The sequence below is a fragment of the Narcine bancroftii genome, chromosome 1 (assembly GCF_036971445.1).
Source record: "Narcine bancroftii isolate sNarBan1 chromosome 1, sNarBan1.hap1, whole genome shotgun sequence".
NCBI lineage: Eukaryota > Metazoa > Chordata > Chondrichthyes > Torpediniformes > Narcinidae > Narcine > Narcine bancroftii.
The window spans coordinates 6274490-6290861 of NC_091469.1; the positions used below are offsets into that span (position 1 = coordinate 6274490).

The following is a 16372-nucleotide window of genomic DNA, read 5'->3' on the forward strand; positions in this document are numbered from 1 at the left end:
TGAACATATTTATGGAAATGAAAAAAAAAATTTTTTAAACAGTGAGTCCAAGCTGTAAGATATGGAGCTTGTAGCAACCCATGGTGTGCCTTGCACAGTGAACACAATTTAGTCACAAATCATGAGTGGCCCAGGTTAGTTATACACAGTTATACATATTTATATCTGGATGTATATATGTGATTATTGTGTGCTGTGTATTGTGTGTGTGCATGTGTGTGTGTGTGTGCGTACGTGCGCGCATACCGTGGTCTGGAGAAATGCGGTTTCATCAGGTTGTATATGTGCAGTCAGATGATCATGAACCTTAATGTGCTCAGTGAACAATGGAGTATGGTTGAGCTGTGGTGGCTACAGTGGTGCATTGGGTCTGATTTGGAATTTACCCACTCAGGCTGAAACTTGTGTGAGCACTTTCACACTGTGGGCACTGTGACCTGTTCTCAAAACAGCATTCACCAAGGGTTGTGACTAGAGTGGAAGGAATGGTCTTCAGGCTCCCTCCCCCACCATCCATCAATGCCACTACAAAAGACCGCCTCTTCTCACTTCCCCAGGCCTCATTCCATTCCCCAGAGTCTGCTCCAGCATCCTCTTTAGAACAACAGTTAGGAAAATAATAATAATGAAAATAAAAGCGGTAGAAAGGATCACTGGAGTCTCCGTCTGCCCCATTGATGTGATTTACTGAGATCATTGTTTAAAAAAGGCTCACAATATCAGTTAGGACCCCAACCAGCCTGTATGCAGCATCATCTCGTTGGGAAAGAGATACAGAGGTATTGGAGCCAGGAACACCAGGCTGAGAAACAGCTTCTTTCCACAGGCAGTGGGACTGCTGAATGACTGAAGAACTGCTAAAACAATTCCCTGAAACTCCATCATTTATCAATAATATTTATTTTAAATATGCAGAATGTGGAAATACATTGTACTTGTATGTGAGTGTGTTTTGTCTGTATGTGTGTTTGCGCTGTGGATCAAAGTACACTGTTTCATTGGGCTCTACTGGTACAATCAGATAAATGAACAAACCACCTTGCGATCCCTGCTTCTGAGTACAATCAACAAACAGCAGGGGGAGTACTGGCTCCATGTGGAAATCCCATTGTGCAGTCAACACCATGCTTCTCTCTGCCGAGCATTCTGATTTCTTCTATTGCAAGCAAGCACATTTAAACCACAGAAACTCTCAGCAATGCAACATAACGACAGCTTCACCCTCAGCAGTCCATGACATGTGAATTACAAATAATCATCAGTTAGACGAAAGCAAAAAAAGATCTGCTGGAATATTATGGATTTGAGACCATGGAAAGATGTTTGCTGGAAATCAGAACAAAATCTGATGAGATGGTGATAATGAATGATGGAATCAGTTCCAAAGACACCTAATTATCACTCCCCTCCCTTGTCAACTCCTTCAGACCTGCAATCAGAAAGGACTGCCTTTGACAAAAGTTATGTCAGGTATCTTGTGTGGAAGTTCCTTCACAAAAAGAAATTCTCAGACCCTGCCTGCCTCAAAAGGCACCGTGGTCCTAGGATGAGTTATCGCGTGATTTTTGTGGGTGAAGCAAATGTCGTTTTCAATCCCTGAATCTCTGTTTAAAAAAAAAAATTAATATAGAGATACAGCACAGTATCAGGCCCTTCCAGCCCACAAGCCTGTGCCGCCCGAATACACCCATGGGACCCCGTGCGCTTTGGAGGATGGAAGGAAATCAGAGCACCCAGAGAGATCTCACGTAGGTCACGGGGAGAATGTACAACCTCCTTATAGGCGGCTCCGGATTTGAACTCAGGTCACTGGCGCTGAAATAGCATTGTACTAACCATGCCACCCAGTTTGTTTGCTCATGTCATAAAATCTGAAGCTGTTAATGATTGTATCCATGACACAAAATAGAATAAAGCTCAAATTAAACTTTTACAAGTGAATTTTTCATGCAGTGATCAATCAGAACATTAAACACCCCACTCCCACCCTCCATCTGAATCTGCCTGTAGTTCCTGGAGAAAACTTTGAGGGAATTTGGCAGCATGGTTTGAAGTATGTTAACTTCAGAAATAATACTTCAAATGCAGCATTTAACCACTTAGGAATGACCAACAGGAATGAGTGGTGGGAGCCTTATCTCTCTACTTGCTGCTTCCAGAAGTTCACCTGCAATACAGGTGACAAGAGGGGAGAGGAAAATCTTCACTGTGATGGAGCAATGACAAGAGCTATGTGCGAAGGAGAGGAGAGAAAGATGCGAGATCTGAGGTTTGGTCCCTGAGTACTGTGATAGGTTCCGAGAGCTTGCAGAGTTCTGGAGACAGGCAAGTTAAGAGAAGCAACAAAAGATCAGGCAGACTGAAGCTAGTAAGAGGTCCATTTGTCAGTATGCAGGTATGTTGTTTGAGCAGTGGCAAAGACTAGTAGTAGTCACCGAACAGTTGAACTTGAATGGACCAAAAACATTTGCTATTGTCTCCTGTTGTGAAGGGAAGGTAGGTGGTTCATATTGTGAAGAAGGGACAGGTTTGGTTCAGTCCATGAGATGCCATCTGTCAGAAGAAGGACTGGCCTGTGTTTGGAGGGGTTTCAAACAGGGTGAAGTTACCTCCATGATTATTCCTCGAAATCATCTCTGCCTTGTTCCAAAGCCATAGAATCAAAGAACATTACAGCCCTTTGGCCCATCTAATCAGTGATGAGCTATTATTCTGCCTAGTCCCATTGACTTTCACTCAGATCATAGTGTTTCATATCCATGTAGCCATCCAATTTTTTTCTTAAATATTGGAACTGAGCCCACATTCACCACTTCAGCTGGCAGCTTGTTCCACACTCTCACCTTTGCTGCTCTGAAGGGTTCAACCTTCCGGTCCTAATGACAAATGCTCCATATAGGCCTGTTAAAGAAGCTAACAGTGTTTGTAAATAAAATCCTGCCACCATGAGGTCTGTGACTAATATGGCGGCACCTGTGCTCAGCAGCAGGCATAAAGGGTTGCAGAATCTGGAGAGCAGAAGAGTGGTGCAGGGCACCAGAAACAGGGAGAAGCAGAGAGTTGACCATAGAGGGTAGGTGACCATGGCAGGAAACCAGCAAGAGTCTCAGTGGCTGAGAGGCCCACATAGGCTGTGAGCGACTTGGAGGCTGCCTCATGGGAACCAGGTATCAGAGCTGGGATTCAAAAGGATGCCTATGGCAAGAAGGGCTCCTGAAGACCCTCAGGTGCTGAAGGCTTCCCGATCATCTTGGAGGTTTGGAGCTGGAGCTTGGGATGCTTATGAATCGAATAGGAATGTGGCTTCAGAGGCTGCAGGATCACTAGAGGCAAATCCACGTACACTCAGTGACTGGAGGGATTCTCTTTTGGTTCTCTTTCTCTCTTCCTTGTCATGGGTGCCAGATGACACTAATGGGAACACTTTACCTTATGGCAGGTAGAAGGCAATTTTGTGTAATATTCCTTGTTCTGTACTATCACATCACAATCAAGGAACCTAAGAATCACATCAGTCTGCAGATGGTGTGTGATGCTGGGCAACAATTGTGATATGTACAAAACTAACAAAGTCAGAAGCAGGTTCAATGAGCAATTAGCAAGCCAAACAGTCCCTCTCATTCATCCATGGTCTTATATTGTTTGCTTGTCTAAAGGCTTGAGCATTACCTGCATTTGCCAGAGATCCACTGCATGGGACCCATTATACTTGGCACCCCACCACTCAAGGTGGCCAAGGCAAAGTACTGGATGGTCTCTGTTCTAGAACAAGGACACACCTCTCAAAAAACAGAGCCCCAGAAACAAGTCCAATGGAAGGGTGCAATGGAGGTCTAATACACTGTTGAGTGTTAAATATTCCATTCAATTCTTTATGCATTCTCAGCTGATAGAGCAAGTTACTGAATAAAATCTTTAATCAAAATCTGTGACTAATTTATTTTTTCTTAAATTTGGACATACAGCATAGTAACAGGCCATTCTGGCACACAAGCCCGTGCCCACCCAAATGCAACCAACCCTACTAACTCCAGACATCTTTGAAACGTGGGAGGAAACCAGAGCACCCAGAGGAAACCCAAGTAGATACGGGGAGAACATATAAGCTCCTTAAAGACAGTGCCAGATTCGAACTCTTGTCACTGGCATTATAATCTTTGGCTTGGCTTCGCGGACGAAGATTTATGGAGGGGGTAAAAAGTCCACGTCAGCTGCAGGCTCGTTTGTGGCTGACAAGTCCGATGCGGGACAGGCAGACACGATTGCAGCGGTTGCAGGGGAAAATTGGTTGGTTGGGGATGGGTGTTGGGTTTTTCCTCCTTTGCCTTTTGTCAGTGAGGTAGGCTCTGCGGTCTTCTTCAAAGGAGGTTGCTGCCCGCCAAACTGTGAGGCGCCAAGATGCACGGTTTGAGGCGATATCAGCCCACTGGCGGTGGTCAATGTGGCAGGCACCAAGAGATTTCTTTAGGCAGTCCTTGTACCTTTTCTTTGGTGCACCTCTGTCACGGTGGCCAGTGGAGAGCTCGCCATATAACACGATCTTGGGAAGGCGATGGTCCTCCATTCTGGAGACGTGACCCATCCAGCGCAGCTGGATCTTCAGCAGCGTGGACTCGATGCTGTCGACCTCTGCCATCTCGAGTACTTCGACGTTAGGGATGTAAGCGCTCCAATGGATGTTGAGGATGGAGCGGAGACAACGCTGGTGGAAGCGTTCTAGGAGCCGTAGGTGGTGCCGGTAGAGGACCCATGATTCGGAGCCGAACAGGAGTGTGGGTATGACAACGGCTCTGTATACGCTTATCTTTGTGAGGTTTTTCAGTTGGTTGTTTTTCCAGACTCTTTTGTGTAGTCTTCCAAAGGCGCTATTTGCCTTGGCGAGTCTGTCGTCTATCTCATTGTCGATCCTTGCATCTGATGAAATGGTGCAGCCGAGATAGGTAAACTGGTTGACCGTTTTGAGTTTTGTGTGCCCGATGGAGATGTGGGGGGGCTGGTAATCATGGTGGGGAGCTGGCTGATGGAGGACCTCAGTTTTCTTCAGGCTGACTTCCAGGCCAAACATTTTGGCAGTTTCCGCAAAGCAGGACGTCAAGCGCTGAAGAGCTGGCTCTGAATGGGCAACTAAAGCGGCATCGTCTGCAAAGAGTAGTTCACGGACAAGTTTCTCTTGTGTCTTGGTGTGAGCTTGCAGGCGCCTCAGATTGAAGAGACTGCCATCCGTGCGGTACCGGATGTAAACAGCGTCTTCATTGTTGGGGTCTTTCATGGCTTGGTTCAGCATCATGCTGAAGAAGATTGAAAAGAGGGTTGGTGCGAGAACACAGCCTTGCTTCACGCCATTGTTAATGGAGAAGGGTTCAGAGAGCTCATTGCTGTATCTGACCCGACCTTGTTGGTTTTCGTGCAGTTGGATAATCATGTTGAGGAACTTTGGGGGACATCCGATGCGCTCTAGTATTTGCCAAAGCCCTTTCCTGCTCACGGTGTCGAAGGCTTTGGTGAGGTCAACAAAGGTGATGTAGAGTCCTTTGTTTTGTTCTCTGCACTTTTCTTGGAGCTGTCTGAGGGCAAAGACCATGTCAGTAGTTCCTCTGTTTGCGCGAAAGCCGCACTGTGATTCTGGGAGGATATTCTCGGCGACACTAGGTATTATTCTATTTAGTAGAATCCTAGCGAAGATTTTGCCTGCAATGGAGAGCAACGTGATTCCCCTGTAGTTTGAGCAGTCTGATTTCTCGCCTTTGTTTTTGTACAGGGTGATGATGGTGGCATCACGAAGATTCTGAGGCAGTTTACCTTGGTCCCAACAAAGCTTGAAAAACTCATGCAGTTTGGCATGCAGAGTTTTGCCGCCAGATACGGGGAGAACATATAAGCTCCTTAAAGACAGTGCCAGATTCGAACTCTTGTCACTGGCATTATAATAATGTTGTGCTAACCACTGCACTAACTGTGCCACCTAAATTTATTGAAATATGCTGCAAACCAACATGACAATCTAAACTGGCAAAGAAGTTGTGCTTGAGTTTCTTTTTGTTGATCTGTTTGAGTCCTAAGTTGCTTTTAGAAATAAATCTCTCCGATCAGATCAAATTGTAACATTTCACATTACAAAGTTAAATACTGGAATAGAAACTTCTGTCAATAATGAAGAGACATTTCAGAAGCTCCCAATAATGCAGCAGAAACACTGATTTACCAAGAGTTCTTTCATCAATCATTCAGGCAAACTCGTTGGGTGCAACATCAGTTGATTAATTGAGGAACTGTTCTGATATTTGGTTTGGACATTGAATGTGAAGAGTTGGAAACGTCTCCAAGTTGCTAAAAGACAAAAGTTAATGGAAAACAACAATGAATCATAGAAAGGAAGCCATGGTGTTATAAAGGGGGAAAGAACAAACTGCAAAACAAGAGCAGAGAGAGCACAGGGAGATAATTGACTCAAGTAAGAATCTGTGTGAGGATGTGAGATAACTCACTGCAGAAGGCAGTTTGTACTTCCTTAATAGAGAGCCAGGGGAGACCAGCAGTCAGTTGCTGTCAGGTCAGAGGGGCATTTGAGCAGCAATGAGGCACCTGATGACCATCTTGTCAATTGGGCTGCTACTGGTCAAAAGAGAAGTCTCTGCAAGCACCGCTGGAAAGGATCCTGATCAGATTTTTAAAGTTTGCAACAAAGATTTCCTGGATAAAGTTATTGAAATCTGCGGAGGCTGGGTGTGGAGGTCGGAAATTCCCAGTTCACAAGGTGAGTACTAAAATCCCTTTCATTCATTGATGATTTATAGCTCACTAATATAGTCAATGTTCAGTCTTAAAGTCCCAATGAAATGTGACCTTGCTTTATTGATTACAGAGATCAACCTTGTTTGGAAATCTATAATGAACGTGGTTTCCATTGTCCTTTTTATTGACTGAACTGTTGAACTTTCACCATTGAAATTTGTTCCCCCCGGCCCATCACTGAGACTCCACATTTTCCAAAGTGGTTTTATTGTTTTATTAACCATTCTGAAATGTTGTGAATATTCTTATATCTGCATATGTTTTAGCTTAATGGGAGAAACCTGCAGCTATTTTTAGTTACTCCTCATTTTTCACTTTGGTCTTAATGCTCATTACTTTCTTTCTTCAAGATGCTAAATCTAGCACGTATGTATGTGTAATGGCAGTGGAATTTTTAACTTCTTCAATAGACTTCCAACTGGAAAAGTGAGAGGCAACGTAACATCCATGTAGACTTGGTAACACATGTTCATTGAGAGGCAAAGGGCAGTGCAGTGAACTCATGATAAAAACACTGGGTGCACTGGTAAATGATGTTTCAGTCTGACTGGACATTTGACCTTTCTTTCTTCAACCTGCTGAGCACGTCCAGCATTTTCAGTTTCATGTCAAAGCATTCTTCAGGGTGATTTGTAGTGCATTTATCCAAAAACTCTATCCTACTACCAGACTAGTAAATTGTAGAAAGGGAAAGTCAGGAATAGAGAATTCAGAATACTGTACCTAAGTACTACAGTATGCTCCTAGCAGAGTAATTAATTATCTAAACCAGTCAAGTTTCTGATTCTATAATTTCTCGGCTTCTACCCTCCCACCTTCATCCTTCCATTGTACTGTACTCCTTCCATTTCCCCTTCCTCCCTCTCCACTCCTTCTCTTTCTCCTATTCCCACTATTTTATTCAGGATCCTGTCTTTTTTTCCTTAAACCTGATGAAGGACTTGGGCTGGAAACGTTGGTCACCCTTTACTTCCTCTGAATGCTGTGTGACCTGCTGTGTTTCTTCACCACTATTCTGTATTGTACTCGGCCCTAGTAAATGCAGACTTTTCTATTGAACTAGGTTTCTGAGACTCTTGATCCCCAGGATGATGATGTTGTGGGACTAGTCAAAGATAAAGCTATTGAATGTCAAAGGTGCACATTTTGTTGGCCTTCCCCTTGTGGAGAGAACCATTTCTTGGAACTGTCAGTTTGTAGATTAGCCCAGATTGGAATATTGTCATTTGATTTACATGAAGCAACATAGAAACATAGAAAAAATAGGTGCAGGACTAGGCCATTTGGCCCTTCAAGCCTACACCACCATTCAATATGATCATGGCTGATCAGTACCCGGTTCCTGCCTTCTCCCCATACCCCTTGATCCCCTTAGCCACAAAGGCCAAATCTAACCTATTCTTAAATATTGACAAGGAACCAGCCTCAACTACTTCCCGTGGCAAAGAATTCCACAGATCCACCACCCTCTGAGAGAAGAAATTTTTCCTCTTCTCAGTCCTAAAAAAACTTTCCCCTTATCCTTAAACTGTGACCCCTGGTTCTGGTTTTTCCCAGCATTGGAAACATTGGATAAAGGGAGGCAGCTGGTCACCTGCTCTATGTACTTGGGAGCATCTAAAAAAACCCCGCACACAATGATTAGTGGATATACCCACATGCAATAGAAATTCAGCCCAATACAGGCTGGGAACACAAGGAGAAAAGTATGTCCAATAGTTGAGTCAAACAAATTTTTAAAAATTCAGCTTCTGTAATAGACAAAGCTAAATAAAATGTTTGCATAGTCTGATATAATATTGAAGAGAAAGTCTCCCTCCAGAACAAGAAACATTCAAGTATTGGTCCATTTATTGGCATTTCAACAATATTTTTTGCAATTTCCAAAAATACTCTTTGTTAAAATGGGCATCACAGTTAGTGTAGCGGTTAGCACAGCACTGTTACAGTGCCAGTGACCCAAGGCTGAGGTTCGAATCCTGTGCCATCTGTAAGGAGTTTGTACATTTTCTCCGTGTCTGCGTGGGTTTCCTCTCGTGCTCCGGTTTCCTCCCATTGTTCAGAAAATGTACTGGGGTTGTAGGTCATTTGGGTATAATTGGGCAGCATGACTCATGGGCCGATATGATATGTGATATGTCTAAATTAAAAATGAATTTAAATCATGACCTGTTTAGAGACAATCTTTGCATAAGTCAGAAAAATAGGTATACTAATTTATATTGTTGTCAATGTTTCTCTGCAAGGTGATGCATGTGAACTGCTGTGCCTGACCAAAATGAAGAAATGTTTAGATGTTTCAAAAGGGATAGGGAAGGAGGTGAAGAGAGCAGGGGATTGGTATCGCTGATCAGGGAGAGGGTCACAGCTACTGAAAGGGTGAACTTTGTGGAGGGATTGTCTACTGATACAGTGTGGATGGACGTCAGAGGAGCAATCATTTGATTGGGCTAGTATATTGGATCCAAAATAACTCTTGGGACACTGAGGGGCAGATAAATAGGCAGATTTTTGAAAAGTGGCAAAATAATAGTGTTGTTGTCTATAGTCTAAAAGGTTTGGATGGGGCAGAATTTGTCAGGTGTGTCCAGGAACGATTCCTGCCACAGTACGTGGACAAGCCAACAAAGGAAGAGGCCTTTCTAGATCTAGTTCTGGGTAATGATCCTGGTTAGTAAGGGGGCATTTTGGAGACAGTGGTCACAACTCCCTGACCTTTAGCATAGTGCTGGTCAAGGATAGGAGCAGTTAATATGGGAAAATATTTAATTCAGGGTGGACTAATTAAATTGATATTGGGCAAGAAATTAGGAGAATAATTTGGGAACAGATGTTCTCAGGGAAATGCTCAGCAGAAATGTGGAGGATGTTTTGGGACTACATGTTTGAGATTCTGGATAGATTTATCCCACCGGGTCAGGGAAAGAATGGGAGGGTAAAGGAATCATGTTGACAAGAGAGGTGGGAATGTTAGTCAGGAGTAGGGTGGCCATTTCCAAATGTCCAAAATGGAGGACATGCAGGGTCTCAGCAGAGGTGGTGGGGTGCCTTACCTGCCGCGAACATCCGTGCACCACCGTCACACTTCCCCCTCCCTCTGACAGGACACACAAATGCACATGTTTATATTCACATGCTGATAGTGCTATGGGGAAGCACAATAACTAATTTGGGGGAGCAATGCCTGCGAATGCTTCCCCCCTTGGCATGGTCATAGACTACCAGATATAACAAACAAGAACAAAAAGTCGACCACTCTGTCTCTAACTCTCCACACTTCCACTGCATTAACATAATGTAAGTTTATGTAATGATTGACAAAATATATGGAACCTATGCTGCTTTACTCACCCTTCAAATAAGCAGCACTGCCGAAGATCGTGCCAGAAATACACACTTGCGCTAAATGTGCCTGAATCCCCATCCATGGGCCCACCTCACACACGCCAACCAACCCCAGTAAAATAACCCACCGTACACATGCCAGCCGGCACTCGTGCATGTGCACTAGAAGAAACATGGCTAAGCATGACCTATGGACCCCGGGAAGCCACATTTGGCAGGTAACTTAGGAAAGTGCCCCGTCCCTTGCCCTTTCTGTCACTTCTGCTCCTTAATTTGTCCTCCATTTTGGGGTGTAGGGTCTACACTCCTAAATGGAGGACAAATTAAAGTCCAGCTTGAGGTGGTGCCAGATGGAGGACAGAGGGCTCAAAAGCTGGACTACCAGGCCTAAAACTGGACATATGGTCACTCTAGTCAGGAGAAAGAAAGAAGCATACTTAAGGTTTACGAGCAAAATTCAGACAGAGCCATTGAAAATTATATGGTAGCCAGGAAGGATTAAAGGAGAGCTGGAATAGGTCTTGAGAAGGCCTTGGATGATGAAAAACCACAAGGTATTCTACATATATGGGAAGAACAGCAGGATGACTAGAGTGAGGGTAAGACCAATTAGGGATAAAAGGGGAAAATATAGCTGGATGCAGAGGAGGTAACATAGGTCCTAAATGAATACTTTCCCTCAGCGTTAACGAGGGAGAGAGACTTGATGAATGTGAGGTCAGTAACAAACATTCGTGTCATCAGTACACTTAAGGTTAAATATTTTCCCTGGTGGATATGGGTGTTAAGTAAGTCACCAGAGCTAAACAAGATGTACTCCAAGTTACATGTTCTTTGATTTACATCTTCCTTGTCCACAGGACTGCTTCTGGAGGATTGGAGGAAAGCACATGTTGTTCCATTGTTCAAGAAAGATAAGAGTAAGAATACTGGGTATGATAGACCAGTTAGTCTTATGTCAGTGGTGGGCAAACTGTTGGAGAGGATTCTTGGGAATGGGGTAATATTGCAGCTTAATAAAACTCTGGTGACACCAGCCTTGAAGTATAGCATTTTGTAATGGATGTGGAAGCTTTCGAGAGAGTTTAGAGGAGATTTACCAGGATGTTTCCTGAGTTGGATAACACTTTTTCAAAGTTGAATATTTCTTCAAAGTATGAGTGAGCTAGTGCTTTTCTCTTTGGAGAGATAGAGAATGAATGGTGACTTAATAGAGGTATATAAGATCATTAGGGCCTCAAATAAGGTGGACAGCCAGCAACTTTGTCCTGGGTAGACAATACCAAATAACAGAAGGCTTCTCATTAAAGTGAGGGGAGGAATGTTCAGGGAACATTGCCAGAAGTGGTGATGGAGGCTGGGACAATAGGGTTATCCAAAAGACTCTATAATGGGCACATGGATATTAGAAAAGTAGAGGGTGTGAAGGAATGAAGGATCATTGTGGAGTAGGTTTACATAGGTCAGCACAACATCATAGTATTATGAGCCCAGAGGACCCATAAACCCAGCAGCAATAGATATTCACCAAGATAAATGGTTACTTAAACAAAAGTTATTTTTAATTATCTTTAAACATGAAAATAGAATCAAACTTTAACTTATCACTATTGATTTACTTAACCTAACTTAACCCCCTTCTAATTCTAAGTACACCATGTATGTAATGTGCGTGTAAATTCAGAAAAGTTCTTTGGTTCAGTTCAATCTCACTTCTCAGTCTTCCAAGTTCACTGGTTGCAGGCAATTCTTATACTGTGCACGGAACTTAACATTTATTAAGTTCACCAGGCTTTGTTGCTTGAAGGGTAAATGGTTACCATTCAGGAAGGATCTTGTCGGTTTTCAGAGAGAGATTTATTGTTCCAGGACATCCACAACTGATGTACTTCCATCAGCCACTTCAGTGTCTTGTTGACAAAACTTGCCCCTTCAGGGTTCTCCAGATGATAACCTCTTTCTTTCAGGTCACCACAGAGATCCTTTTTGTTTCTCTTATTCCCAGTGAAACATTAGACAGCCAGTCCTCTCCTCTTGCATGAACCACAAGGGCTTTGACTAGGCTGGACAAAGCATTTACAAACCCATCTTCCAAATGGGGCTTTCTACAAGCTTTCCAGCTTGTCTTGTTCCAGTCCCAGCTTCTGTTACTGACTGTAACACTGTATAAGTGATCTCTATCTGTCTGTCTTTCTCTCTTTCAAACCAAGAGAAAAACCCTGTTTGACTCTCTCTGCTTGCAAAACCACATGACCCTCTTAGAACATAGCTTCTACTCCAGACAGAAGGTGGCTCTGACAAGATCTTTCATCTATTGCCTTTTTGTAAACATCAATCCATTAGTGAAGTCTCTTGGGTGCTCTCCAAAGCTCTTGCAAAGACTGTTGGCCCCGACATGTCGAGTATGGGGCAGAGCTCCAGTATTTTAAATAAGATCTGTTTTAAAGTGTTTGTTTGTGACCTACTCTAACAAACCCTTCCCAGTTTATCTCCCCAAAACATATCTATCTACTCTGTCACAGTAGGGTGGTAGGGCCTTGTCTGTGGTGGGATGTTCTATATTATAATATCAAATTGTCCCTGAGATGGAAGGTGGCAGAGAGAGAAGGAAGAAGAAGGAAGTCAGGATTAACAACACTTTAATGCTCACTGATGACATTTTCTTTATCTTCCAGATGCCTCTCAGGCCAATGTTAAGCAAGATAACTCCAATACAACAGACCTAAAGGAACTTGAAAAGAATGGGATTCAGCAACTGGAATTATATGAAAAGAAACAGAATGAGCAGAGGTCAGGTGACATTGCTGACGCTGGGCAACATGACCTGCTGAGGGAGTCCAAATACAGGGAGCTGATGAGAAGAGAGGTTGCTCTCTCTGACAGATGCTGCAATACTGGCTGCAAGTATCAGGAGCTTGCTCTCTTATGTGAACCATGAACTGACAACAACAGAATATTGAGCATACTAGGATTCATTCAATTTGATGACATTAATCCAACTACCTGTCAAGGAAATTAAATTGGCCATTTTGTGCATTTTGTGAATCAGGATTTGTCACACTTAATGGTTGGGAAATCCTGCTCAGTTTGGCAACTCCGCTCCCTGAACTAAACAGCAATGCTGTTATAAGAAACTCCACAACTTGGAGTCGCATTTAATTCTTTAATAAATGAGGAAATTGCATCAAAATTGTTTCATTTTGTGATCAAAACCATATCTACAAAAAGACCATCCAATAAGAGAGAACAAACATTTTGATGGTGGAACTTCTAGACATTTACTCTCAAATGTAGAGTTTCAGGGAGGAAAAATAGAAAAGAAGGTGATCTAATTAAAAACAACTTCCATTCAGATTCTGCATTTAAACCAGAAAATATCAGTAAGAAACCAAATAAAAATGTTGATATTTGAAGCTGATTACAGGATTATGGGAGATTGCTTGGTGATTGTAGGGGCAAGGCTATGGATAGGATGTGAAGCACTGAGGAAAAGTGAACTCCAGCAAAGTCCCTTCACACCTCAGTTTTCAGAGTGGTACATTCTTTGCTGACTATTTTGGTTCCAAGACATGGTTCTTTGATCAACAAGTCAATAAAATCGCTGCACACATTGAGGACATCATTGTATCTCATTGGGGACATCAACATGAAGGGGAATTACATCAGCCGATCCCAGTACAGTGTCTCATTGGCCCGAATGTTATTGGGAAGTGTATGAAAATACCATAAAACATGCTCTAAAATGACATTCATCTCAACAAAGATCCAAACATTTGTTTTGCATTCCAATTTTTTGGTACAATCTCTTTGACAGTTGGTAAGTCTAGGGCAGGGCTTATTGGTTCTCAAAACATTTCTCAAAAAATTGATTCCTGTCAATTTTGGGGTGAAAAAGTCTGAACCTCCCAGTGGAAGACTGTACATAGACCCATGAAGTTGGAGTGGGCTTCAAGACCTGGTGTCTGATAAGCTCAGATAATCTCCTGGTAAACTGATGCCACAAAAGCATTTCACCTCAGCGTCTTCTCTTCCCTTGCTCTATTGTCAGAGGGTGGTAAATCTATAGAATTTGTTGCCACTAGTGATTGTCAAGTCTTGTATTTGAGGTAAAGATTAATAGGTTCTTGATTAGCCAGTGCATCAAAGGTTATGGGGAGAAGGCAGAGTAGTAGGGAGTGAGTACAAAAATGTATCAGTGGGCTGAGTAGCCTATTTCTGCTCCTATGTCTTTTGGTCTTCTGGTCATCAGAATGCCCATCAAGTCTATTGCTGCTTTAAATGAGTGGAGCCGAAACTGAATTCTCTGCACTGTACACGGGTCAGCCGAAGTGGCAATTCAAGGTGGAAAATGATGCAGAATACCTGGATGAAAGGTCAACTGCTACTTAACATTTCAACTTATTCTATCCCCTAAAACCCAACTGATGTGCTCCCAACCACAACACATTTGGACTTTAAAGTTTTCAACATCTGGTTGTTTTGGGAAAGAGCAGCAAAAGGTATCGGGCCCAATGACTATTTGACAGGGGATGAGAGTAGATGTTGTCTGTACCGGTGACCACAGTAGGACAAGGAAAGATGGAGCAAGATAAATAGACCCACAGAAGGCAGCTCACTACTTGAGGGCATCACTAAATTGTGTGAGTTAGTAGCAAATATGGAAAGAGCTCATTAAACTTAAAGAATGGTCTACAACTAGAAAATAACTTACAGCATTAGTGACCAGCTGGTGTAGATGGGCATCAACCTTGGCATGGGTGAGAAGGGATGGAGGGACCTTCATGTACCATACAGCTCAATAACTCTTAGATTAACTAGTAGATGGCATTACAGATTTTTCTAATTGTTGATGCACTTGATCTCTTACTGTCTCAAATAGGTTTGATCAACCAGGCACCACATTGTGCAACCAAGAGCAGTGGCTGATCAAGAACAAGATCTCAGGTCGTTCTTGGAAGATATTAGTAAAGAGAACTATTCAATAAAGTCAGAACTGATCTGTGATCTAAGTAAAAACTCCTGCCTCTACATTTTTCATTCAATACAGTTGCCTTAAAAAAAATTGGTCTCAGATTTAAAGTTTACAGTTGTTAAATTCAGTCAATTATTAATTATAAACCTGTAAAGGAGTTTGCACCATCTTTTCCGTGAGTATGTGGGATTCCTTGGATCTATTAGGGTTTCCTCCCACATCCCAGTGTGAAGATTGGCAGGTTTCCAAGCCACAATAAGTTGCCGCCCAATGTGTAGGTGAGGGGATAAAATCTGGAGAAGTTAATGGGAATGTGAGGAGAATAAAATAGGATTAGTGGTGGATTTCAGTGCTTGTTGGTCAATGGGGGCTTAATGGATCAAAGAGTCTGTTTCTGTGTTATATAACTGATTCTAATATTGAGATATTTCACGTTCAAGTTTATTACTATCTGACTGTACATATGCAACCAGATGAAACAACATTTCTTGGGACCACGGCGCACACACAATACAATATAAAACATAATTTTATATATATATATATGTATACACAAGAAGAAATAATTTAAAATAAATATCTATAAATATTTTGGACAAATCTACTTGTTTACAGGATACTATTTATCAATCTCACACCCTGCAGGAAGATGTTATTTCCCAGGCTGGCAGTCCTGATTTAGATGCTCCTGTACCTCCTTCCTAATGGTGGAAGGTCAAAGATACTGTGTGACGGTTAGGGTCCTCAATAATTTTAGAATGCTCACTGGTGAATGTCGTCATTAGAGTGACCTCGGCTGTTTTGATGATCCTCTGTTTAAATTTTCAGTTTGATGTTTGGCAGCAACTGCCTCTCTCAATGATGCAGTCAGTTAAGCTCCTGTAAAATGTTGTCAGGGTTTCTGGGCTAATGTTCATTCAATCAAAACGGGCTTATCCTCTATTATGATTGTGATGTTAGAAAAATCACTAAGTTGCCAAGATAGACTCTCAGTTTTAAATGCTTTGGAGATTGCTTGAAAGGCTTACAAATTGCATGGCAGTTGGTTACCTGTCAAGATCTCTAAGATATAACAATGCAAGTCACATTCTGAAGAGGTCTGGTCATCTGTTCTTTAGGCAGTTTCTGACAATATAGGGCCAAATGGTCATTAAAAAGTCTGCAATGGCAGTGACCACTTGTAAAGCTGAAGAAGCACCTGCAGCTGTAAAGGCAGAGACATTACAACCCTGAAAGTATATATGAATGGGCACATGAATGGGA

At 42.5% G+C, this 16372-nt stretch overlaps 1 protein-coding gene across 4 annotated transcripts in view; it reads left to right on the forward strand.

The window, feature by feature from the left end:
- LOC138754961 (prorelaxin-like) overlaps positions 1-15153 on the forward strand; it is a 37630-nt gene extending 22477 nt beyond the window's left edge. Inside the window, exons 1-2 of one of the 4 annotated variants that reach the window (XM_069920041.1) lie at positions 5591-6754; positions 12813-13393. In XM_069920041.1, the coding sequence (XP_069776142.1) occupies positions 6574-6754; positions 12813-13075 (444 nt within the window). In that variant the 5' untranslated portion in view covers positions 5591-6573 and the 3' untranslated portion in view covers positions 13076-13393. Of the gene's footprint in view, positions 1-5590; positions 6755-12812; positions 13394-15016 lie in introns of those variants that run through there. The other 3 variants (XR_011351967.1, XR_011351968.1, XR_011351966.1) reach the window with 3 other exon arrangements.
- Positions 15154-16372: the final 1219 nt, after the last annotated feature.